The sequence below is a fragment of the Accipiter gentilis genome, chromosome 33 (genome assembly GCF_929443795.1).
Source record: "Accipiter gentilis chromosome 33, bAccGen1.1, whole genome shotgun sequence".
Taxonomy (NCBI): Eukaryota; Metazoa; Chordata; class Aves; order Accipitriformes; family Accipitridae; genus Astur; species Astur gentilis.
In genome coordinates, this window is record NC_064912.1 from 13,977,253 (window position 1) to 14,002,544 (window position 25,292).

Below are 25,292 nucleotides of genomic sequence, written 5' to 3' on the forward strand. Positions count from 1 at the left end.
CTGTGTTCCTTATGATTTCATTTTGAAATTGGGACAAACGTTTCACTTCAAATAAAAGTTAATGGATGTAGTATAGGCAGACATTAAATATCAATCTTAATTGTCCAAGTAGAAACTAGGGAAATCTTCTTGTGTCCTTTCTGTTCTTATAGTATAATTATGAGCTTTAAAAGTTTTTTTCTTTTTTTAACATTGTTTCAGTTAAGATAAAGTATCCTGTCTCTGTTTTAACAGGTAGAGGAAACAATGTCTTCATTAGCTCAAGTGCAGCAGTTGGATAGTTTTCTTTATCTCTACAAACAGCATATAATTCAGCTTATGGAATGGGTTTCAGTATCATGTGATGATTGGACATGCTATTCTCCAGAAATATTACAATTAGATGTCATCGCAACTCATTCAGGTACAACTTATTTAGTAGTTTAAAAAAAAAAAAAAAAAAAGCAATAATCTCCACAGCCTGCAGACACATTGTGTTTTATAATGAATAGTGTAATATTCAGAAACTTCACAAGAATATGATGGAAAGCAAAACCGAAAATGTTGAAGCTGCTCAAATTCCAAAAGACTTCTCGGCTGCAAGGAGCATACTAAAAGCACTTATGTAAAAGTACACTTTCAGGTAAATGAAATAGGTAAGGATTATGGGGAGATGAACTGATATAGCTTATGCATCCAGAAAATTTATCTCTTTTTTTCCATCTATTCACTAGTTTTATAAAATATACTATCTTTCTATACAAGCATTTCCTCACTTATGTTCTTCAACACATTGATGTGTATAGGTTAGTGAAACACTTTGGCATACATTTTGCCTAACTTCAGATCTGCACAGTGAACGTTCATTCCTCTGACGCAGCTGTCCAGATTGCATCTACAGGCAACGGATGCAGTGACAGCCCGTTCTTTTCACCTAGACACCCATTTTAAGATGATTGAAATGGAAAGTCCTGGTTATTTGGTTTTTTTCTTTCTGTTAGTTAAAAAGGGGATGTACACAGATACTTCAGCTACAGGTGAAGTATTATTACTGCTACTGCAGATAGTTAAATGTGGGCAGGTATGTTTTAAGGCACTGTATCTTCTGCATTTAATCCTTGAATCTCAAAAAAAGCCTCAACAAACCTATATGAAGCACTCACTTGCTGGTTTGTGCAGCAACCACCATGAGTACTTTTTCTTTTTTTCATCTGTGGAAAGAACAAAATGTTTTCTGTGCGAGAACTGAGAGGGCAACTTTTCTGTATATTTGTGCTCCCCTTTCCATGACTGAGGGACTTCCAGACAGTTGTTTCTGTTTTCCTTAATGCTAAATAAATCATAAATTGTCTGGGCAAACATTTTGGCTTGCACCCAACACTGGTAATATGCTATTGTCTGTGTTTTCTGTCTGACACAGCAGCTCCTAGAGCTATTTTTTTTCTTTCTTTTCATTCCCACACATAATGTTGTTTTTAATCAAATGAATCAGGTTTACTAATTTCAAATTTCTCAGTTTTTACTGTTTTTCAGGAACGTATGCTTAAGCTGAAATTAGTAATGTAGTTAATTTTGTTTATTTTCCATCTGTTGAATTTGCTATTATCAGTTTGATATAGTGGTAGTATCTTTTCAATGTCTCAGAACTCACATAAAGCAATGTATTTTGAATAAATGCTGTGAAAATAGAGACCTATTTGGCACAGAAATTTAGCAAACTGCAGTTCAACACCCTGTATTTCTTCAGTCTAGACAGTGAAGATTTGGGGGGGGTGTATTATTATTTTAAACATTAAATTTCCAGATATTATTAAATGCTATTGAATTTGTTTTGGAATCTTGAATACTTCAATCTGTCCATTCTATGTGTGAGGAATATTCTTGTCATCAGAAATACCAGTGTTGTGTCTCCTTCTGGGAGGACTTTCTGAGTGACTGGAGTTGAACGGAATGTGTTTCACAAGGATGCAAAGCTGAAGAAGTTCCTAGAGGAAAGTGGTTTACTGCAAAAATAGAGCAGAAAGAGCATTCTATGGCAAGAAGCTTGCAGAATAAAGCATGTGTATAGCCTATATGTATTCTTCCTTTTTTAAAACAATGCAGATGTTAATCATTATTAAGGAGAAAGGCACAAACTTCTTCTGTTTTGGGAAAATAATTTCTTCAAATGTTGGGATAACAGCTCAGTGGGGGTTCTTTCTTTATTGTTTAGTGGTAAAAACAGAATTCATCATAGGATGTGAAAATGTTAACAAACTAGAGAATGAATTTGGAAAATATTTTTATTTCAAATAGCTTCTGAAATTCATCATATTTTAGATTCTCTTGTAAAAGGCAGATAAGCGCTATTTAAACATGGAGAAAGAATACTGCTGCAATAATTCTATTATCCAAGTTTTGAGGCTGACCCTTTCAAATGTGCCCTTTCCTGTGCCTCTGGGAGTCATGAACATCTTTTTGAATGCTGCATATGGAAAAACTTGAAAGAAGAAAAAAGCATAGTTAATGCTGCTGTTTGGAGTGGTGTCATGGTCATACCAGATTCAGTATAATTTTTCATTAAGTTCAATAAAACCAAAACCTTGTGCATAGCCTCAAGCTTTCAGAGCTACATCATGAACAGCATTAATCCCCTGCCCTGCGCAAATGCATTAGTCCCCCCCAAAATGTCATCTTGTACTGTTGGTCCCAGCAACTAGCGGATGTCATTGGTATGTCCATGCTACATAATGCAGTGTAGTACAGTAATGCCAAGCTGGCTAAATGAGATGTAAACTGATCTTCAGGGAGCACCATGCTGCCATGGCTAAGACTGTGGGTACCTGAGCCCATGGAGAGTTAGCTTGAGTATTTGTACACCACCTAATGCAATGTAACATGGATACATCAACAGCTGCCATGCAAGAGTGGAGAGTTAAGTACTGTTTTAATACCAGGCATATTACAAATTCTAATACACTCACATATTAAACATCTAAATAGAACTTATTAGGATTCTGAAATAAGTCTTACATATTTATTTTCTAGGTCCTGTCATAGGTGAAGCTCTAAATAACGTTATTCTCATTCTTACGACGTGTCTTCAGCCAAACAAAGATCCCCAGATGCGGTTAAAACTTTTCACTGTTTTATCACAGTTGCTCCAGAAAGCAAGTGAAACTGTCAATTCTCAGGGGTAAGTAGAGTTCTAATTTCACACAGCTGTTTGAACACTACCATGGCATTAAAAAGTAATGACCATGGTAGTTATTTAACCCCTATAATTGTGTCCATGTTAGCATGTCTGGCAGAAGAAAGACTTTCCCACCATCTTCTACAGCATATTTTTCTTGCTGCGTTTTTTAACAATGCTTAGAAGGGTGGAGTGCAATAATTAAAAAAAAAAAAAAAAAATAAATGGAAGTTTGGACTTCCTCCACTGTAGTCTTCCTCCTCTGCCACTGTGGAGAATTAAAATGGATGTCATGCAGATATGGATAGTTTTCAAAAAATAAAGAGCTATAGTTGAAAAGAATACATGTTTGAAAGCTAAAATGGGGATTCTTAAGGAAGAAATGGGGGGGAGGAGAGGTACTTGTGTTCTGTTTTTTTCTTTTCCTCCCAGCCAACTCCTAAATCCTTAAACTTTGCCTGTAGTCATTGTAAGGAAACAATAAAACACCCCCAAAAATGGGCATTTAAAAATGCCCATGATATAGCATGGTGTTTAAAAAGCATTAAACTAAATGTTTGATAAGGAATCATTATTACTCTCAGTGACTGAATATGGAAGTCTCCTGTTGCTTGGCTCTATTTATGCATTACAAGTACAATCTAACTATAATTTATGGTGCTCATAAAACCCCTCCATTTATAACAATGGCAACACTGAGGCTCTTTTGTCATTATTAATTTAGTCTTACTGGTAGTGCAAACACTTCTGCAAAGTTGTCCTGAATACATAAACCATATCTGCTCTGTTTTTCCTAGTGCCTGCTGCATGTAGTATGTAAATGTATTCTGATGCTTGGGGTTTTTTTCATTTTTAACTCTTTAAAAAAAAACACAAAACAAAACAAAAACAATCACAGGAAGCATTCTTCCTAAAAGTAGTTCAATAGCAATGGTCATTTATACTTAAAAGTTTCTTTTTCGTTATTCTGATGAGCAAATTGGCACTCAGTGGGCATTCTGGTATGCTGAACACTCATTCGGGTTCCATGAGGCCATGTTAGTATGAATGTAGATGTATTGTTACCAATTTTAGATATATTTAGTATATGCATGTCCTGCATCCTATAACGGTGGAACCCGGGTGTTCCCATTCAGTGGGGTATTCCAGGTAAGCTGAAGAATCTGCTAATGCATCCCCAAATAGATTTTGAGCTAGTGTGCTTAAAATGGAATATAATGAAGCTGTCCTTTTTTAACTGAAAGCTTTTGTGCCAACTGTGGTATTATCTGTTTCCATATTTTCAGGATCCAATGTTAAAATCCCCATTCATATGAAAATTCTTTCTGTAGTCAGTGGATTACTTGTTTAAATAATCACATAACTGAGTGCTAGTTACAAGATCAATCTAGATATGCAAGAATCTTCCTGAAAGAAAAGCCCTTTGAAAACTATTTTAAGTGTTCCAGGATCGGACTGTTTGTTGTAAGCTAATCTGTTGTATCTCAGATCCGTATCATCTAACTGAGAATGCAAAAATGGTGGCGCCAAGAAATGGTATCTCATGTGTTCTGTGATCCCCTGAACACAACATCAATGCTTATTAAGTGTGTAATAACGTATTTCAGTCTAAAAATGGGATAATGCAACTCTCTCCCATCTATTTATTTTTTTATGGCATAATTTTACTGTCCTTTATTTACTGCAGAATACATTATTAGCTCCTGTGCACTGACCATACAATCACACTTATTATTTTCTACGTTTTTTTAAAAACATTAAATATGTTTATTCTTTCAAAGTATTTAATCAAATTCAGACCTGGTCAACAAGTTAGTGTCACTGGCATTTCTTCTCTATACATTTTCAGTTATCTGATCTCCTGCTCTTCCTCCTCAGAAATAGCATTACAGATTACAGCAGAGTAGAATTTGAAGAACTGAGTTAAATTCTCTGTTCTGCCTCTCATTGTGACCTACAGAAAATCATTTAGGCTGCATCTAAGCAATATGACAGGTACATTACGTGGCATGCTACAGTCTGCTGACCCGCAATGTTCATGACTAGGGTTGCTAGGAGGTAGGAAGGACTTCTCTGTTAACGTATAGCCGTATTTGCTCTTTGTTTCTCACCTGTAAAATGTACAGTAGGATTGGTAGCACTTCTCTATCTGAAAGTCTCTGAAGTGCTCAGGTAAGTGTATTAAGTTAGGTCATGCAGGTACTGCTGGTAGAGAGAGGTGATCAGTGCAGGACCATATGGAGAATATCATCAGAGAGAAAACTTTTGGTTTGGCAGTAGTCAAAGTAAATAGAATGAATAACAAAATCTTTCATCTGCAACCCAGTCATTTGTATAAATAATTGAGGCAAAGAGGGGGGGGAAAAGAAAACCAACCCAATGAGCTGCCAGCTTCACTAAGATTCCCAGGAAAGGGAAATTATCAGTGTGGAAAAAACAGAATACGTTTCAAAGTAATACTCTTGGTGAATATAGCCACACATCACACCAGCTTTCCACAGATAGCAGTGATGGAAATTGTTTCGCTTAGGGCAGTTTGAGTGAATGTCCTTTTGTCAAGATTAGATACATCCAATGACGCTAATAGACCTGTTTGTATGAAGTAGACTCCTGGCTAAGGATGGCCCAGTCTAACTCATAATGAGGTGCTCTGTCCTCTGAGAACAAGAGGAATGCAATGAATTTTACCAGTAGGTTTATCTTCAGAGACTAAAAATCAGTAGAGGGCGTTAAATGACTCTTTAAAGTCTCAATCCTGCTTACCATTATCACAGCAAATCCTTTCACGTAGGAAGTAACATGGAAAGTTTCTGTGTTTGAAGCATTGTTGCAAAAAATTTTGGAGGTTTTGATTTGTAAAAGCAAATCCGATTTTCTTTCAAAATACCTGGATTTAGGATGTTCAGTTTGGAAAAAACAAAAACGTACACACAAAAAAACCAAAACACAACAATCCACAAACATATAAAGCCAAGTGCAGCAGTGCCATAAAAGCAGAAAAGGAGCCAATCCAGAACAAACATGTATAAAAAATAATCAACATGGAATGAAAGTTTAAGTATATAAGTCCATAAAATGGGGGTAGCAATTTTGATGTAAACCCAAGCTCTGCTTTTTATATCTGCATAAGAGCTAGGTATTACTGTATGCACAGATCATGTTTTAGTTATTTCATACCCTGTTGAGAATAAAGTCTCAACCCTGTAAATACAAATAGCACAGACAGGGTATGTTCTTTCATGGAAATGACTCACTTTTAGAATTAAGTTACATAGATTTACAACAGTAACATCTGAAAATGGAATGAGGGAGAACTTAAGTGCAGCAGCAGCAGCAAAAAATACATCTTAATGGTAATGAGAGCTAGTGTAGTAAAGTAGTAAGTAGTTCTGGTTACACAATCGCATTCACTGCTGGCAGTAATTTGTTTAGCTCCTTAAAAACATTCTAACAGTTTAGATAGGAAGTCTTTCAGTTATTATGCTAAACACAGTTGTGTGGTCATCTAATCTTGTTTGAGTCCGACATGATTGAGTCAGATAATTGCCAGATATTGCTTTACTGATTCTATTTCAAGGCACTGGAACAAACATTCTCACAAATAGCATAGCGTTACAGTTAATATAATGCTGATGAAATTTACCTTTATGTTTTGACAGAGTGGTTTTTCTCTGCAGTTTAACAGAAGGCTTTATTAAAAACTGATCAGATAACACAGTAGCGCAGATAGCACAAAGCTTTTTTTAGCTTTGGAGCTAAAAGGAAATTTGGGATCATGGTAATCATTAGGGGTTTTTTTCAGGCAACTTTTTGACTAGAAAATTATTAATTCTCAAAAATGTGTTTAAAATAATAAATCTAAAGGTTTTTGACAAATTTAGATGGGTCTAATGGGACATCAGATTTCACGTTATTACTGAATCTGAAGTGCCATCTGCTGGGCAGGAAGCAAGAATGGATCTCTGACTTTCTCGGGCAGGGAGTGCTCCCTTAGCCAAGAGGCTAAGCAGCAGCCAGGTGTATCTATGTTCATCATGTTGAAGACAGAGATTTTCAGTTTGTTGTGTGTGCAATAGATAATTAAGGCCTGGCAGGCTAGGGGGTCATGCTTCAGTCAGATTACACCTAGGTGACATGGTCTAACTGCAGTGGGTAAAGGGTAGTTACTGGAAAGAAGTGGATACAATTACATTTCTTATTACACTGATACAATAGTATTATGGATTTTTTTTATTGCTGGATGATTTTGGTTTGCTGTTGGCATTTTTTTTAAAAGTACTTAGTGATAATTGTTTGTTGTTAACATTACCCGTTATGTTCCTCCTGTGGCTTGGCACATCTCTGTAGGAGCCACTTAGTCATTCTGGAAACGTAGGACTCAGAAAAGTCAGCAACAGCTTCTTCCCTTTCTGCCAAGCACCAGGGCGGTGATGTGCTGTTTTGCACTCAGGTGGCCATAGTCCAGGTCTGCGGGAAGTTTGAATATAGTGGGACACGAGTCAAGGCAGATCTAGCCTGTTATTTATCAATCTGTTTTGCATGCTGCCAGCTGCTTGTTAAGGCCAAAGAAGGCACAGTGAATAACCTGAGCCTTAGTTATCTAGTCACAGCCAGGCACACATGTCTCTTTGATGCAGCAACGTCTTTTTTAACTTTTGTGTAAGATCTGTATCTTTTTATTTAAAATGGTTTGACCTGGAATTAAATGGGTGTGAGGAAATACTGCCTCTTGCAGCAACTTTTAGGATTATAACAGCCCATTCAATAGAGAAGGAGGAAGAAGCACCAGCACCATTACATATCACAGATTCATGTGTTTGTAATGAAAACAAACTAGTATTGGGACTGGCACCATCAGAAAATCCTGCAGACCTCTCATCCTTGAGGGAGACAAGTTTCTGAGCCAAGGGAAAGCTGAAGTATTCTGTGTAAACTCCCTGCAGTATCAGTAGTTCAGGTCTCATCAATAGCATTCATACTTTTCACGTTATAAATACTTTTCACTGGACAGTCTCAAAGAGCCTTACAAGTATTAATGAATCCTCACAGCATTCATATGGGGTGTTATCTCCACTTCACAGACGGAGAAAATGAGACAGAGAGAAGGTAAGTAGTTTACCAAGATAACACAGTGAGTCATGGGCATCGTCTGAAGTGGGAGAAAGTCTAGCCTCCCCTTTCCATGAATGTTAGGTATTTGTTTAAATATTATCTAGAAAAATTAAGTTATGAAAAGCTTATCACATACATTATAATCACACTGACTTATAAGATTTTATTTATTTTTTACAGAGTCTTTTTTTTTTTCATTTTCTGCCTATGTTTCTGTGACAGAAAATTCTCTTTTACATCCTGTCAGTCTCTTTATCACTTTCTCATGAACCTTTATTTTGCTTTCTTATTTTTGGCTTCAGGCTGTTCCCTAGTTACCTTGAGACTGTGATAAAAGACATACTGGCTCCTAATCTGCAGTGGCATGCTGGAAGAACAGCAGCTGCCATCCGCACTACAGCTGTATCATGCCTTTGGGCTCTTATTCACTGTGAAATGCTTTCACCAAAAGAGGTAAATTCTCTCTTTCTCATCAAATGTACTTTGAAATGTTAGGCAGGAAGACAAAATAAATGCAGGGGGAAAAGAAGAATAAATCTTTATTGTAAGTAATATTTTCAAATGGACATAGAGTTTTCACAATAAAATTAGATAACCGTAATTGAGTATTAACAACTGAAATGATCAATAGTGGAGGGATGATGATACTCTGATAAGAGACCTAAGGCCAGCAATCTGGTGAGCCGTAGAACTCACCATTGTCAAATTTTGTAGATCTTTGTTCTAGCATAACGTCAGTTCTGTAGCACAAAATACTAGCCACTGTTAGCACACAACGTGGGTACCTGACATTATTGGACCCCTAGCCAGCGCCTGTGAAGCAGCACAGGAGCTAGCCAGCACATGCTTTTGTGTAATGTGGCAAAGACAAGTTGACTGGCTGCCTTGGAGCCCACAGGTCCATTTAGGAAAAAAAAATCTAAAAGATTCCTGGAAAGGGCAGGAGGACTTGAGATGGAACTTGAAGGGTATCTGTAGAAACTGAAGTAGAGAGCTAACAAGGAGTACCCTTAAAGAAATGTTACACCCACCATAGTGATTAAGGATTAAATCTGATGGGGTTTTTTGAAGCTTCTTTGCTAACAAAAATAGCATTTGGAAATGATGCACTGGAAATAGTTAAATATAAGGGCATTTTTAAAAAATAAATGCAATTAAAATGTTATTAAATGTTCACAGTCTTTATTGTCTTTAGAACAGATCTTAACTGAACAAAGTGCTTAAACACACGTAACTGGTTGAGTTCACATATACAAAAACATTTATATCAGAGACTACTATTCTAGTTAAACTTTTTTAATCAGTGCCTTAATGCCTTTTTTGCATTAATGTTTACGAAATTTAGATATTAAAGTCAAATTACAAAACTTACTAAAACATTGTATTACAACAGTCTTTACCTAAAAGCTTCCTTTTAGAATAAGAGCACCATCTACTGGTGCTTACACATAATCCTCATCTCCAAATTATTTAAAGTCTTGCCAGCAATTTTTTAAAAATAAAAAGACAAGTAAGTTTAAAGCTTTTACAAGTTACATAAAGCTCATCTGCATATATACTGAGCATTCATGAACTGGATGATCGACTGGTGGATTTTCATTTCCCAAGCTTGCTTAGAGGTAAAAATAGAGTTCTGTAACTTCCAAGATTTTGGGTTAACTTTTAAAAAGAAAAAGTTAACTATAAGTTAAGCAAGCCAGTATCGGTCAGACTTAATGGTAACTGATGTAACCAATAAGCATATTGTTTTAGAGTGACTGAAAAGTTGCTGCTGTTCTATGCTTTTCCTGTTAATTGTAGATCTTAAAAGTCAAAGATGGGCTAATGCCCCAAATTATTGCTGCCATGGATGAAGACTCTAAAATTACTCGACTGATGGCTTGTCGTATTGTTGGTGTTTTTTTAAAAGTCTGTTGGAGGCAGTTTGGCGAAGATCAATTTACCAACACTTACACGGGTAAGTGTAAAAGTTTGTTTGGTTGGTTGGGTTTTTTTAACCAAGATCTCCATGTTGAAGAATCACAGTTGCTTTTTTACCTGAAGTATCATAGTTAGCTTAGCTTTTAAGGATAAGGATACGTGCTCAAGCAGTAGGCAGATTCACTGTATAGCTTTGGGATTCACTGTGCAGGTTGTCCACTTCACCTGCAGATTCAGTGCAGCTGGTAGCAGTGAAAGCACTAATACAGGCTAGGGAATGACAAAAAAACTGCTGTGTATCACTATGGCATCTGGCTTTAATCCTATGTAAAGAGCAAAAAGCCTTTTAAACAGTTTGAGATACAAATAGGGGCAGATTTTATGTAGGCTCGGTTTCTCAACCATCCTTATTTCACTCCCATACATGTATTCCAATGCTATTTCTGTGTTCTCTTATCTGGTATTTTAACTATTTGGGTAGTTCTCCCCCAGAGTAATTTTATAGATATTAAGGAAATGGAAAAAGTAAAGTGCTGCACAAAATCATACCATTAGCAGCATTTTTGTGTATGAGAGGCAATTTAATGTCTTAATCCTGCAGAGACTAAGCCATGGTCTTAAACTGCTAAGTGAGACTGCTTAAAGTATATAAAGTATACATACACATTTCAGAAAATCAAGGTGTTAACACTTGAGTAGGTGTTGTTGAATGTGACTCCAACAGCACTTGTCTCTTGCAAGACCTTGCGGTAGTAGCTTTTTAACTGCGGAATTTCATTTCACTGAGGTATTGTATTGCAGACAAGTTAATGTCCTTTGGAAATGCCCTCACTCCCAGTCGAGCAGAACTGAGCAGTATTCCCAACATTATTATGCATTAGACCACTAGGTGGAACTTCACTCAATATTACGGTCTTTGCAAGGCCTGCCAGTATTTCATCTGCATTGCTTCCTAGTTTAGACCATATGAAATAATGTTCTAACTATAGTGAAAGCAGAACAGTAATGCATTATATAAATGGTAGTCACATTGTTCTCCTCGCTGTGTTTCAGAGTGCCAAGAGCAAACCATTTCATTGTACCATAAATAGAGCTGAATAGGTAGCGAGTTGGGTTTTTTTCTTAAAAAAAAAAAAAAAAAAAAAAAAAAAAAAGGGGGGGGGGGGGGGAGAAGAAAACCTTAATATACAGTACTGTCATGTCAAATAGAGCTATTATTTGTAATGCTTCTTAGGATGATGTTTAAATGCTAAACAATGAATCAGGAGAAGGACAGTCTATACTATGTAACAGGATTTATGTTCTCGGAGATATATACAAATAAATTGGACTTTCCCAAACTCAGCATCTTAATGACTGATACTTTTTCTTACATGGCACAGTAGAAATCTAACAACAAACATTTTTATTTTGGAGAATACCCAATCTGACAACTGTCAAAGTATATCTTTGCATCTTGGATATTCAAATAGTCTGCAATGCAGTCATTCAGTGAAACACTAATATTTGATAGAAATACTGTGTTTTATAGAGCATAGAAATACTTAAACTCTACTTCTGTAATGCATTAATAGACATTCATAGTGCCTTGTTAGAAAGAGTGCTAGAGAATGTTCAACTAATCTACATAATTTTGTACATTTCTTTTAATGTGTTTGACAACATAACAACCCAATAACAGTGCACTGCGTGCTTTTAGGAACAATGTACTGCATGTATTCACAATGTTCAAAGGACAGAAATATGTCATAAATGCAACAATAATTTCAGTGATGACAAAATACATTTGTTTTTTTCAAATGCAAAGATAACTTTGCTGTTCACGGTGCTATTTGGTTATGCCTGTGCTCCTTTTCAGAAGTTTTGAAGCGTCTGGATGATGCTTCATGTGATGTACGACTGGCAGCTGCTCACACCTTAACTAATTGGTTTAAATGCTTAAAGGACAGTGATGTCAAATCTGCAATGGAAACTCATATTGAGTTTCTGTATCAAGAACTATTGATACATCTCGATGACCCAGATCAAAATATCCAAAATGCAGTCCTAGGTAAGACTTTCAGTTGTCTATTTTTAACAGTGCTTTTTAAATTGTGTTTTCAAGTGTTATATGAAAGCAGCTAACTAGAGGCTAATCCAAACAGGCTGGAAGCTTTCCTCTGGATTTCACTGAGTATGAGCTCAGACCTTTTACCTGTATGCAGAATGTAATGTTCTATCTAGCATTCACCAGAGGGGAAATATCAGTGCATCTGGTATACCAGAAGACTTTGTAGATGGTAAACAGGATATGGAGCGTCGACGCTGACCATTGCAGGATGTGACCATATCCTAGCTTGCTTGATGGATTCTGTGGAAGTTATTAGTGTATTGGTCTGTGTTCAAGCACATAAATGTCAAAATACAGACCTCGGCAAATGAGGGAGGAATCAGGTTGTCATGACTGCACAACTTGTAGAACAACTTCCAGGTTAGGTTTTGGCTACTTTGAGGGAACTTGAATAGAGAAACACAGAGTGGCTAATGATTTCTAAAACTTTTTTTTTGTTTTACAGAAGTTTTAAAAGAAGGAAGCGTTTTATATCCAGAACTGCTCGTGAGAGAAATTGAAGGGGTTGTACATAAGCATCAAACACCAGTCTATTGTAATCAACTACTGCATCACATTCAGTCAGCCAAAGAATCAGCTTTATGAATCAATGCTGAAATTCTTTTTAGTGAACTGTATGTGAAATCTGTATGATCTGGATTACTTTTGTATTTTCATTTGCTTAAGAAAGGCTGAGCAATAAATAGATTGTTTTTTCTTTGTAAGTTCACTATTAGCTCATTTAAAAGTCAAATTGGCACAAATCTCTGTTCTTTGCCATTTGAACAGTTCTTTGTATTTGCTAGCAATAAAACAATGTTTTAATTCACTTTGCATTGGAAGTTTTTCAGATACAAGGTTTAAAGGAGGAGTGTTTTCCAGGAATTTGACGCTATTTATAATTGAGAAAGATAATGTATTTAACAAAGTGATAGTCTAATGTCAAAGTTATTAATGTAATTCAGTGAAGACTGTCTTTCAAGGAGCATTTCAAAGTCTGTATAATATTCAGACTTTACAGAGTCGGGTCTGTGAGGATCAGTTTTATCAGGAAAAAAACCAGCCAAATTTCCCTTGCATAATGCAGCAAAATTTTGATAATGTTTTGAGTACTCATGCTGGTATAACAGGGACATCTTCTGAGCAGGTGTCACTGAAGGAATAGTTTTTATTGTCATTGTATTACATTTCATGACTGACAATAAAGCTAGCCTTTTTTAAATTAAGGTTTATACATAAGAGGAAATATGCTGTTTTGGCATTTAGAGAAACAGTATTTATATTTTTGTATTAAATATTTTGCATCTGCAGTTTTTATGTTTATACCATTGTGCCTTGGAAAGCAAGCAACTCTTGTTTGCATATTTGAAATGAAATTCTGCAAGATTAGGTTAAAGCTTGATTTATTTTTTTAGAAGACCCATGTAGTGTATAAGTTTTAGTGTTGTCTTATATTCTCAGCTATGTAATAAAGTAAATGAGCTCCTCAAATCTTGTCTATGTCATTGTGGGGTAGTGTGCTATTTATTGCACACAAAACATGGAAAATCAGGATCCTGGTTTTTTTTGGTTTTTTTTTTTTTTCCCAATTATCTGTATTACAGACAAAAAGTGCTCTTTGGCTTCTAACTCCCAAGTGCCTCAGCTATGTATCAAATCTAAAAACAACCTCAGTGGGGTTTGGTAATACTCCTTATGCTGTAGGAAGTCCTCATGTTTGTTTATCCATCTGAGCTAACTTTACCTTTTCAGACTTGTGACATAATTGTTAACGAAACCATGACCTGTTTATAGCACTATCTACTTGCATTCTCAAAGAAACATTTGAGAGAGATTAGATACAGAAGACAAGTCTTATTCCTAGCTTAAAAGCAGCCAAGTAAACTCGTGGCCACTTCTCCACAAAATACTAGATTGCTTTGAAAATTCTACCAAAAAGGGACAATAATGCTAATGATACAGGATAATTGAGTAGTTTCTTATGGATCTAAAAGCTATTTTGCATTCCTGTAGAAAAGGATACTCATTTTAGATCATATATACTGTCTTTGAAGTTGACTTGACTTTTCATGAAAAGCCAAAAGATAACCATTCCTGTATTGAGCGGCATTTTAGTTGACTAAAAACTATTAACTCTTTAACTCACTATAACTGGAGGGTCAGCTGAAATTCTTAGAAGGTGCAATATAAGTGAAATAAAAATCTCTAGAAGGCATTAAATGGAGTGAAGAGGTTGTGGAGTCTCCAGCCTTGGAGATATTCAAACCCTGACTTAACACAGTCCTGGGAAACCTGTTCTACCTGACTCTGCTTGGGCAGGGATTTGGACTACCTGATCTCCAGAGGCCTCTTCCAGCCTCAGCTGTTCTGTGATTCCATGAAATTGTTTCCTTAGTCTAGTCAATGATTAAAAAGCCAATTTAATTAGACTGGAAATAGACTGTGTAACTATCCTAGCAGATCCCTTAGAGTTTTCATTCAACACTGTTTTCAAAAAAAATAGTGTTTCAAAGCGCTGCAAGGCAGCAGGTTCTTCCAATGTAACGTAAAATTTTGCTTCAGCAACAAGAACCCAGTTCTTATTTTAAAGTTTCCTTGAAAAAATCCACCAATTAAATACTACTTAATGACATTACTACAGGCACATTTTTTTAGCTTCCTATGCTGGCAAAATTTAGATTCTTTACCACTGACTGCAACCTCATGATAGCTACAGTGCCAATGTTGTGCAGGTGCTTTTGATTACTCTTGTGATCTAAAGAAGAGATATTTGAAAACCTGACTTCAAATGTGGGATTATAGAAGATAAGAGAACCTTCTTAGGTGAAGTGAAATCTAGTCAAAGTTTTTCAAGATGTTCTAAAGCCGGTACACAACTAGTAAGAGCTGAAGTATTCATCAAGCTTGGTATCTTCAGCAGGCTGGGGAAATTTTCTTCTGCCTATGTTGAGCACTTTTTTATCTTTTAGAACAGTCCATTGTGGGATGCCTCCCAAAGAAAAATCTCTGCATCATCCAGCAAACCAGCTTTTTTCTTCAGAGGCAGGAGAGCTTTTTGAATTGAATATTCTAATAGTCCTTCCAGAGACATTAAACAGCAAACTGATCTTGTTTATGCACGTATGACGAACTAGATATCTACCACTACATCCTTGTATTAGTGTTCTGGATATAGGACTTCAACAATATGCTGACTCTGCTTATAGTTTAACATACTTCAACTTACATAACCCAAATTTCTCAAATCCCTTTATGAAGAAGTAGTATTATCGAGTCTCCTGCAGATAGTGTATAAGCCGGGGGTTTAAAGTTACTTTTGAGACTCAACTTTCTCAGCTTCAGCCTTATACTGCGTCAGTAAGAACACAATTGAGATGAATGTGGGTTTTTTTCTATTTTGCTAGATCAGCTGTTATATGTACTAGATTTTATTTGCATTCATTGCATAATGTTACTAGGATCATATTAATTACGTAACTTTTCAGCAAGGACAATTTTGAGGGGCAAAACAGTTATCTCAAACTTTCAGACTCTTTAGATAAGCAGGCTTTAGCCCTGCCCTTCCTGTGACGAACAGATGTGCTTCTGTCTTCGTCCTTGTAAGCTAGAAGACCTGTTGTGGAGGATCCTGGGACTTGGATTCTCAGCAAAACGAAGTTTTTGGTAAGTGCATGCATTTGTCAAACTGAATATAGAATCTTCTAAATATTTGTTGACTACCTTAAATAGAATCAATTAATTAGACATTGAGAGGGCACTGCCAAATGAGGCACCTAGACTTTGAGAGAAAGCCTACCTTAGACAGCATTTTTAGGAGCGACTGGAGGTCAAGTATGTTCCCAGATCCATCCACTTCTCATCCACGCAGGTCCTTACAGGCAATCTGGAGATTTCCTCAGAAATGCTGTAGGCAGATTGCAGACAGTCTGTCCGCAGGTGTCCGGCAGTGCGCTGTGTCATCTGAGCCCACGGTAAAGATGCACTAATGCACCTTGTCTGCTTGCGTACACAGTGTGCTCCCCAGAGACTAACCTCCAGTTATAACCAGAAAGTTAGAATAAAGTATAACAACCCATCAGAATTGTAATCTAATCTAATCTTTACATATAGAACTTTAGCTATTATAGTATAACAACTTTCCTGTTACAACTGGAAATAACTATTATAGTACAGTACAGTTATACTATACTATATACTATACTACAATAAAACTATACTATTATAGTATAGCATAACCATAATATTTATGTTATTATACTATAATTTATTTTATTTATTATTTTATTTACTGTATTTAAGGTATTACTCTATAATAGCTAAAGTTAGAGAGAGAGAGATTAGAGTTCTGATGGGTTACTGCATAGGTTTTATCTCACTTAGGAGAAGTCCCTTGTCTGCACAACACAAACACTAGAGCATCTTCCCAGATATAAAGTAACATCTTGGCCTGTGGAAGTCAACTGCTGATTTGAGAGGGGCCAGGTTTCTGTTTCATTTGCAGAATCTGTGTTAGGGTCACTGCATGGGAAGGTGAGCAACTGTTGGCTAAAAGAGTGGATCAGAGCTGGTCCTGGTGGACACATGAAGGACTGCTCTGTGCCTCAGCCCTTCATGTGAGGCTCTAACCATGTTTTGAAAAGAGAGAAAGAAAAATAAAGCAAAAAAACTTCATTATTAGGCAGCTGAAGGATCAACAAAAATTACAGTTAACAGGCTTGTGTCCATTTACTGAGATCAATCCCCCAGGGAAGCTCACAAACAGCAGTAACTGAGATGAAGCAGCAGATGAGAGCTGTGAGGAGAACGGCTGCTCTGTCGGCCTGCCTTGTATGTAATCGGCTTTTCTTGTTAATGTCTGAAATCCCCTGTAAGTCAGGACTATGGCAGGATCTAGTGGCAAAATTGAATTGAAGTTCTTTGCAGCCCCCTTTTAACTGATAACCTAATTGCCCTGTATGGAGCACCCATTGCCTTTGGCTGACAGTAATGATGGTGTAGAGAAAGTTTAACCATGAAGTGTGATGCAGCTGGCGAGAAACTTTTTTCTTTGATGAGCGAGAAAACAGATTTCCAGGTGGTTTAGGCTATTTTCATACTACTGCATATATATGATCACATCCCCAGCCTTGGACATAAAGGTCACCGTGCTTCCTCACACTAAGGAACAAATCCACAGCATCCCCCTTGCCCAGCGCATCCCTGCCACGCGTTACCCCAGCACCCCGACCCCAGCATCCCTCCCCAGGCTGCTGCCGAGCTCCCTGCGACTCACTTCAGGGCTTCCCCAACCCCACAACCTTCAGACTTCGAAGCAGAGATCTGGTCCCCTCACTGACCCTTGGCACAGCAGTGTCCCGTCCTCAGCAAATCCCCCAGCCCGCCCAGGGCTTCCAGGCACCCCTGCGCTGGCGATGCACATACCCATGGAATGCTGCCCCTCCATAACGCTGGGAAGCATTTCACCCTTTCCAACCTGCACAGCAGCATGCTGTGCCCAGGACCCAGTATTACCAGTCAGAAACACCTTGCTGCACTGGTTTCTGTCACCTTCAGTCCATACCTTCAGTCACTGTGGGGACCTGTACCTTTTGATAGCAAGGACCACAACAGGGAGCAAAACAGGTTTGCTAGGTGTGAGTGCAGGAGTGCACTGGGAATGGGAAGGGAGCAAAAATGTGGGAATCACAGTGGGAAGGGAAGGGAAGGAAAGAAGAGGTAGGACTAGAGAAACGTGGACCTTGGATTGGTTTGGCCTTGTATTGCAGTTTCTTTATACCTGATGTTAGTTAAGAACGTTTTTTTTTTCCCCTAAATTCCTGACTGCTCTCTACACTGTTAAAACTGAAACATTTTTAATATGATCAATTTTTATTCTTATTGGCCGCTTTTCTACACACTTCAGTTTAGCCGACAAAATCAAGTGAGCCCACTTCACGTTCAGAGCTCATTGTTGGATGCTGAAAAACTTTGAAAGAATTTGTGTTTGCCTCAGACCAGTTTCTTCTGAAACATGAAAAAAATTAGCTCCCTATATGTACCAGCTTCTTTTAACAAAACTGGGACATCCGACCAAGTTTCCCTTAAAAACTAGAAGGCAACGGCACTATCACCAACCCTCATAGCTGAGGAGCGAAGGCAAAGCGGAGTCTAAGACATCCTCCTCCAGCCTCTCGGCCTGGTCCTGATGGAAAAACAACTGCTCGGGACAAGTCAGAGCAGCCTGGGGAGCTGCAGCAACGCCCGGGGAGCGTGACATGCCTGGTCCTGCCAGAGCAGAACGCAGCCTGCCCTGGCTGGGCTCCAGGGGGACAGGGGGAGAGATATCCCTGAGAAGGCCTGGCCTTAAACCACCGAAGAATTTCAGGGAGATTTAAACTAAGAAGTGATTTTTCCCTGGCTATCTTAAGCCCTTAAACATTATCTACTCTAAAGACAAGAAAATGGGTGTGGAGTTAAGTGCAGGAAGAGAAGGGGTGGTCAGAAAAGTGAGGGGATTTACCTTTCTGCAAAGTATTCAGCCACATGCCAGGAGGAGGTGACGGGTGAGGGGCTGCGCGTCTTACCAAATTATGTGCTGGCTTCCAAGTGTTACTGGGACCAGCTCAACTTTGGCTGCAGCATCTTAAAACTTCTAGAGCAAAGCTCTTTTGAAATAAACAGTAATTGCCTAAAATCAGTGCTACATCGATGTCAGCTAACATCTTAAGTGAATGTCTTTATTTTGCATCTTTTTCTGTTTCTTAAGGATTAGCTACTTTTACCCACTTTGTATCTGACAAGTAAACAGAGTCTATTTATTTGACAATTATGCATTTATTACCCACTCTTTCCCAGCAAGCTGAGTCATTTCTCTTGCATGCTCAAGTAAATAACAATTTTTGGCCCGATCACCCTTTCTCAAGTGACACATTCCCTACTCTTCTGTTTACTGCCATTTGAACAGTAAACTTGCCCGCAGCGCACAGCACTGCGATGCCCGCAAGAAAACTGTAGGCTCGGGGAGACTAAAGCTTTAACAAAACATGACCGACACAGATTTCAGATTGAACCTATTTGTGTGCGTTCCCCAAATATTTGAACAACAGGGCTTCTTTCACGCCACAACTTCTCTGCCGAGAGCGGGCCCGTGACATTTCTTTTTCGTGCGGTTGTCCAGCGGTTACCCGGTGTTGGCGTGGGTGAAGCTCACCCCGGCGCAGCGTGCGACCCGCAGCCCTCCCATCCTGCTGTGCCAGCGCCAGAAGTCTTGGAGGCGAACGGCAAGCGAAAGGGAAAGAAAATCCAAAAAAGACCGAGTGGGAAGGAAACGGCGAGGGGAGAGGCAGAAACGCTGGGAAAAAGAAAGTCAGTGAGGATCCACGCAACAGAGGCCGAAGCGAAGATCAGCGGTAACCCTCCTCATCTCTCCCGCCTTTCTCCCTCAGAGGCATCCACGGCTCCATTTTGTGGAGGGGGGAAGCCGAGGCGGGGGGGGGGGGGGGGGGGCAGTTTCCCTGCGGCCGCCCGCGGGCCGGTGCTACCGGAGGGAAGAGCCCGAGGCAGGGCCGGGGGGAGCCGGGGCGCTGCCGCCACCGAGGGGTGCCCGCTGAGGAGGAGGAGGAGGAGGAGGAGGAGGAGGAGGAGGAGGAGGAGGAAGAAGGGGAGGAATGAGCGCGGCGGGGCAGGGGCGGTGTGAGGGGCGGTGTGTGAGGGACGGTGACGGGTGGGCGGGGCGAGCCGCGCGGAGTTGGGGGGGGGGGGCTGGCGGCACGCGCCGCGCGGGCGGGGCGGGGCGGGGCCTCCCGGCGGCCTCGAGCAAAGCGGGCGGGGCGAGGCCAATCTCAGCCGCCGCCGCCGCCGCCGCCGCCGGTTCTGCCTTTTCCTCCTTCCACCGGCGCCAGGTAACCGGCAGCCCCGGCCTCGCTGTGCGTGCGGTGTTCCTCCGCCTGTGAGGGGGAGCCTCTCCCTCCCCGCGGCCGCGCTGGGGCGGGTGGAGGGTCTCCCCTTTCCCTCAGGGGTCAGGCCGCGTTCCTTCCCCCCCCCCCCCCCATCCCTCCCTCAGAACGGGGGGCGGCTGGCGAACGGCTCGGCGCCAGCCCTTTCCGGCCGTTGCCACGCTACTCGCCGCCCCCCCCGCCCACGTTTACCCGTCACAATCTGACTGGCGGCTGCTGCCGCCCGCTCCCACCTCGGCCCGCCCGCCCGCCGCTTCCCGCCGTCAGGGCCGGTCCCGGGCAAAGGCGGGCTCCGGCGGCCAGGGCCGCGTTAGGCAGCTGCCCGTGAGGGAGCCCCTGGGGCGTTGTGTTTCGGTCTGCATCCTCCTCCTCCTCCCGGCCGGGGTGGGGGGTCGGAGATCGGCTTTTCCTCAGCTCGGCCGGTGGTCCGAGGAAGGCGGCAGGGCGTGAGGACGTCGGGCTGGAGTTGTTGGGTCAAGCGCGGAGCTCTCTTCAGGGCCCGAAGTTGCTTGGATCGGCTGCTGTTAAGCTGGAAGGAGAAAGACAAATCTCCGCCTGCTTGGGTGCCCTCTGGGCCTGGCCTTTGGAGCATTTTCTTGTCAGAAGTTACTACAACCTGCAGCTTTCCACTCTGATAAAGAATTGATAAGCGTGCTGTAGTGCCTGCGCTCGCTCAGCTTTAGTCCAAAGGTAATGTACTGTAATGAGGTTGTGGTCAGGTGCTGGGTGATGCCAAACCTGTCCTCGCTGCGTTCCCTCCCCCGGTTGTCACCTCAGGGCAGCTGCTGCCAGTGAACTGCTTCTGTGGGGAGTGTTGTTAAACAGGTAGGGTTTTACTGTAAAAGAGTTTGGCATCACTGACCGAATCAGTACTTGCTTATAGTTGTACTGCAAAACTTGATTATTTCAGTACTGTGCTCGTTTTGAGATGGTAGAGCTGTCTTCCTCGTGTGGTGATCGTGTTTTGTTGCTCTTCAGTGACCACAGGGGTAGAAGCATCTGAAACACGAAACTGTTTAGAGGCAGCGCCTGTTTTCTGGCAGCCTCGAGAAGTTTTGTGTCTGCTGGAAAGAAAATGTACTTGTTTTGCCTTATTTTATGTTTCTTTATTTATTTAAAAAAAAAAAAAGGTATTGCTTATAATATGTTATAGGAAATGAAAATCTTAGCTAGCAAGTTCCAGGTTCCATGTTTCTGCAGTATGTGCAATCCCGCTATTCCACAGTTTGGTTTCAGTTTAACATCACGCAAAAAGGAAGTGAAATCTTTGCTCATTTTGTTAAAATTTTCCCTCTTGGTGCTTTGCAACTGACTGTTGCAGGCTAATGCTTCTGTTGGATTTCCAAGTTAATCTTAATGTCTAATTCCCCCTCTCGCCTGCGGGGGTGTATTAGTGTTTGCTAATTTTCATAATAATATTATGGAAGTGAGTCGCAGGCTGCTTTGTTGTCGGTGATCTGTATGGAGGGCTTTATTGACAAGCTTAGCAGGCTTTTTACGTTGATGTATTGGTGAGCGTGGTGGCGCGCATATCTTCAATCTGTGCAGCTTGACCGACTGGTGACTCGGTGGCGGCGAGAGTTGCGGGCGCTTCGGGCGTTGAGGTGTAGGCGTCAGTTACGACGAGTAGGACGTTGGGTCGGTCTTGTGGGGTTCGCTAATGCTGAGGTTGTTTCCGCGGGCCGGTGAAGCGGTTTCGGGACGCGAGGCAGCCAAGTCGGACAACTAGCCTTCTGTTGGTTACCTGCGGGCGAGCCTACAGCTGGAACGAGCGCCAGCGGCGGGTCCCCTCCGCTCTCCGGAGCCGGACCCTCTCCGCGGGGGCAACCAAGGGGTTAAAAGCCGTGGGCTGGCTGAGGCGGCCGCGTCCAGTGAATTCAAACTCTGCCTCTGAGTGACAAGGGAGGCTCCGGGAGGCTGGGTCAGATCCCTCGGATCCTGCGGGCTTTGTTGGGGCCGGGAAGCCATTTTGGGATCCTGCGGTGTGGCATGGAACAGCATGTCCCGTCGGCCGGGGAGCGCGCCCTGAGCCCGGGCCGCCTCGGCGGGCGCGGCGCGGCGGCCCCCCGGCCCCCCCCGCCCCCCGGCCGGGGCAGCCCGCGGCGCTGGGCACCGGCCGCGCCTTCCAGCCGTCCCCGGCCGTTCCGCCGGGCCGGAGGCTTGCCCGGGCGAGCCGCCGGAGCGCTCTGAGGCTGCCTGGTTCCGTGGCAGGTCGCAGAGCCGGGTGGGGGAGGCCTCGAGCAAGGCGCCGAGCCTCTTTAAATGCGGAGGCCTGCGCACCGAACTCCTCGTAGGTATTGAATGGCGGGGCGGTCTGGAGGTTCCAGGCTCGTAAAATGACTCGGTGGGTTGTCACGTAGCGCTCCAGGTGCTCCCTGCGTGTAAACAATGAACAGGCGTGTTTATTGTTTCGCCGTAGCCGAGGGTATAGCTGGTTTCTATCAACCCTTCGTTGAAAAACCGCTTCAGGGGCTACTTAATGTGAATGTGCAATGTTACTGCTTTGTGGAGAACCTCTTTTTTCCTTAGTAGCCTTACAGTTTGACACCTGTGTCGGGGGATCTTTGCCGTAGTACTCAATGGTAACACCTGGTTTACAACGCGAATTTTATTACTTGGGGGTGGGGTTGGTTGTTTGCTTTTGTGTTTTTGTTTTAAAGGAATACTAACGTTTTAAGAATGTGTGTTCTAATAAAATGTTGATTTAGCTCGGAGCTCCTTGCTCTTCAGCCTGTTTAAACTAGTAGTTAATTGGGTATGTGGAAACATTCTTCGTGGAGTACGTTTACTTGGGAATTCGCCTTTTTTTTTTATTTATTTTTTTTACCAAAACCAGTAATCTTATTGGTTATTCTGAAGAAGTAGAACATAAAAATTGAAATTGCAAGTAAAAAATGGCTTGCTCTCAGGAGCTGATAGGGTTGCATGTTCCAGTTTCATTGTTATTAATAACTTGCCCAAAGGTCTGTTTAGCTTTTGTGGCATTAGTATGTTAAATCATAATGACTTAAACTTAGTTCGTTTGCTTTAAAAGGTAAGGATAGAATAGGTTCTGCTTGAAAGTAGTACTACCAACATCTCTCTCAGACTGTAAATGTATAATTTTTTTACCCCTTGTAATGTAAAATATAAGACATGCTTTCTTGCAAATTTTCTCATTCTCTAACAGACTTCATGGTGAATATTTCTGCTCTGCCAAGGTCCCATTTGTGAAGTGGAGATTTACCACTTCCTTTATCACAAGAGGTGTTTGTGAGGAAATGCCTAGATAGTACGTTTGTGGAAGTCTGTGTACCCCAAAAGACATAAGTGGGGGTTCATCCTTGTCCTTGCCAGGTGCTTGTAGTGTATATACAATGTGTATTTGGCACCACCCCCACTGCCACGCTTCTGTGCGTAAAGGCCACTACCAGAGCATCTCATCACCTGCCATGAAAGCCAGAATTTTGCTGCAGCGGTACTAGGGTTTCGTTGAGGCTGGTTGATTCTGAAAGTGATTTTCAGATAAACAGGCTTATGAGGTAGTGATGCGGTCTCATGCCACTCAGATGCTTCACATTCTCTGGAGACTGCCAAGGGGTTTTGTGCAAAGGTAAATTCTGCTGCACTGAATACAGGTGTCCCTGTGCTTCCTTCTGTTCTGACCAAGTCAGAATCTGTGTCTTCTCCTGCCCTTCTGCTCTGCTGACTTGCCCTAACACTGATTCATTTGAATTGCAAGGGGGAGAGGATACTTGAGATGGTGGTAGTTGTCTGCTTCCCCAAAAAAGCAAATAATCCAGCAGTCTCCTCTGCAGGAATGTGAAAGTTAGCTTGTAAGTTGAGGTGCACATAGTGTCTGCTAGCATTCTGGCTGAAATGTGTGCTTCTCTTTAATTGCCTTTAGGTTGTCTTATAAATGTATTCTTATTACTTGGGGGGGGTTATGTAACTACATGCTTAGTTCTTTCACTATATATCCCTTTGTACTTAGAAATCGATGTTTATGGGCTTCTGAAGAAGGAAAAAAGGCTACTTAAAGTTTGGGCCCAGTAATGCTTGCAGCAAAGCTGATACTAAAGGCCTCCATGAATCTGAGTCCAGACAAAAATCTATGGTACCTAAATCAGAAACCTGCTGGGCACCCAGAAGTGTTTAAACTGGAACTAAGTGCTGTGTCTACCTCTAAGGTTCTCTGCCATGTTTCGTCATTTTTAGATTTCCAAAATATTTTATAAACATGTCTCTTTGTTCCAGTTGTATATGAAAGTTTCATAAATTACAAGAATTAATATATGAAAGGTGGAGTGCTGTTAAACATGAGTGAACAAATTAGAGGGAGTTACTGTCCTCCACCCACCCCTGGTCTGTTAAAGTTCTGCTGCAATAAGTACGTAGAATATTTCTAAATAAATTGGGTTGATCGTTTGTTTTGTGGGTTTTGTTCTGAAGAAATTAAGCTGTTGAACTAGTAGCCGGGTGTGTTTGGTGTTTTTTTTTTAAATCTAGTTTCACAGTAAATTCTAGATGCCTGTTTTTGAAAGTTGTGCTGGTTATCTCTGAAGATTATTTTCAAGTTCTGTTTAAGTCAGTTAAGCCTGTTTTGTTGCTTTGAAAAATTGAGTAAAGGTTTTTCCCTTTGAGTCTGAATTAACTTTAGAGCATCAGACAACCAGTGAATCACACCAAGCCCCTAAATTTTCTAAGAGTGATTTCTAACTGTGTGGTGTTCAGATGGCAAACCTTTTATCTTTACTGGAAATCTTGGTGCTATGAAAACCAGCTATTAATAGACCTACGCATAAATTCCTTCAAGGCTTTTCAGTTAGCAGTGCCATTGTCAAGTACATATTTTAACTAGTACTAACTTAATGTTATATTTCAAACCTTATTAAATAAGGAATATGATGTAAATTCTAGCATTTGTTTTCTTCAGAAATCAAGTAAGGAGAGAACTGATGGGGAAGGGAAAAAGAACAGGAAAGAAACTGAGCCAATATATTATTTTTCAAGGTCTGCCTTTGCCCTGCCCATATGGGTAGCAGAGGCAGAGGGAGGAGTTGGGTGGCTACTGAAAGCTCACTCACATAGCCTAGCTTTCCATGTG

The 25,292-nt window shown here is 40.9% G+C and overlaps 2 protein-coding genes across 12 annotated transcripts in view; both read left to right on the forward strand.

The window, feature by feature from the left end:
• The window catches only part of DNAAF5 (dynein axonemal assembly factor 5), a 31,654-nt gene extending 17,901 nt beyond the window's left edge, over positions 1–13,753 (forward strand). The window contains exons 8-13 of the mRNA XM_049790981.1: positions 235–403; positions 3,007–3,154; positions 8,566–8,716; positions 10,064–10,220; positions 12,042–12,233; positions 12,739–13,753. Coding sequence (XP_049646938.1) covers positions 235–403; positions 3,007–3,154; positions 8,566–8,716; positions 10,064–10,220; positions 12,042–12,233; positions 12,739–12,878 — 957 coding nt within the window. The 3' untranslated portion in view covers positions 12,879–13,753. The remainder of the gene's footprint in view (positions 1–234; positions 404–3,006; positions 3,155–8,565; positions 8,717–10,063; positions 10,221–12,041; positions 12,234–12,738) is intronic.
• A 2,080-nt stretch (positions 13,754–15,833) lies between these two features.
• SUN1 (Sad1 and UNC84 domain containing 1) overlaps positions 15,834–25,292 on the forward strand; it is a 35,782-nt gene continuing 26,323 nt past the window's right edge. For 2 of the 11 annotated variants that reach the window (XM_049835439.1, XM_049835449.1), the window contains exons 1-2: positions 15,851–15,935; positions 18,175–19,660. Coding sequence is in view for 1 of the 11 variants with exons in the window: in XM_049835455.1 (XP_049691412.1) it covers positions 15,850–15,935 (86 nt within the window). In the remaining 10 variants the exon portion in view is untranslated. Of the gene's footprint in view, positions 15,936–18,174; positions 19,661–20,062; positions 20,153–20,444; positions 20,897–22,352; positions 22,551–25,292 lie in introns of those variants that run through there. The other 9 variants (XM_049835440.1, XM_049835455.1, XM_049835446.1 and 6 more) reach the window with 9 other exon arrangements.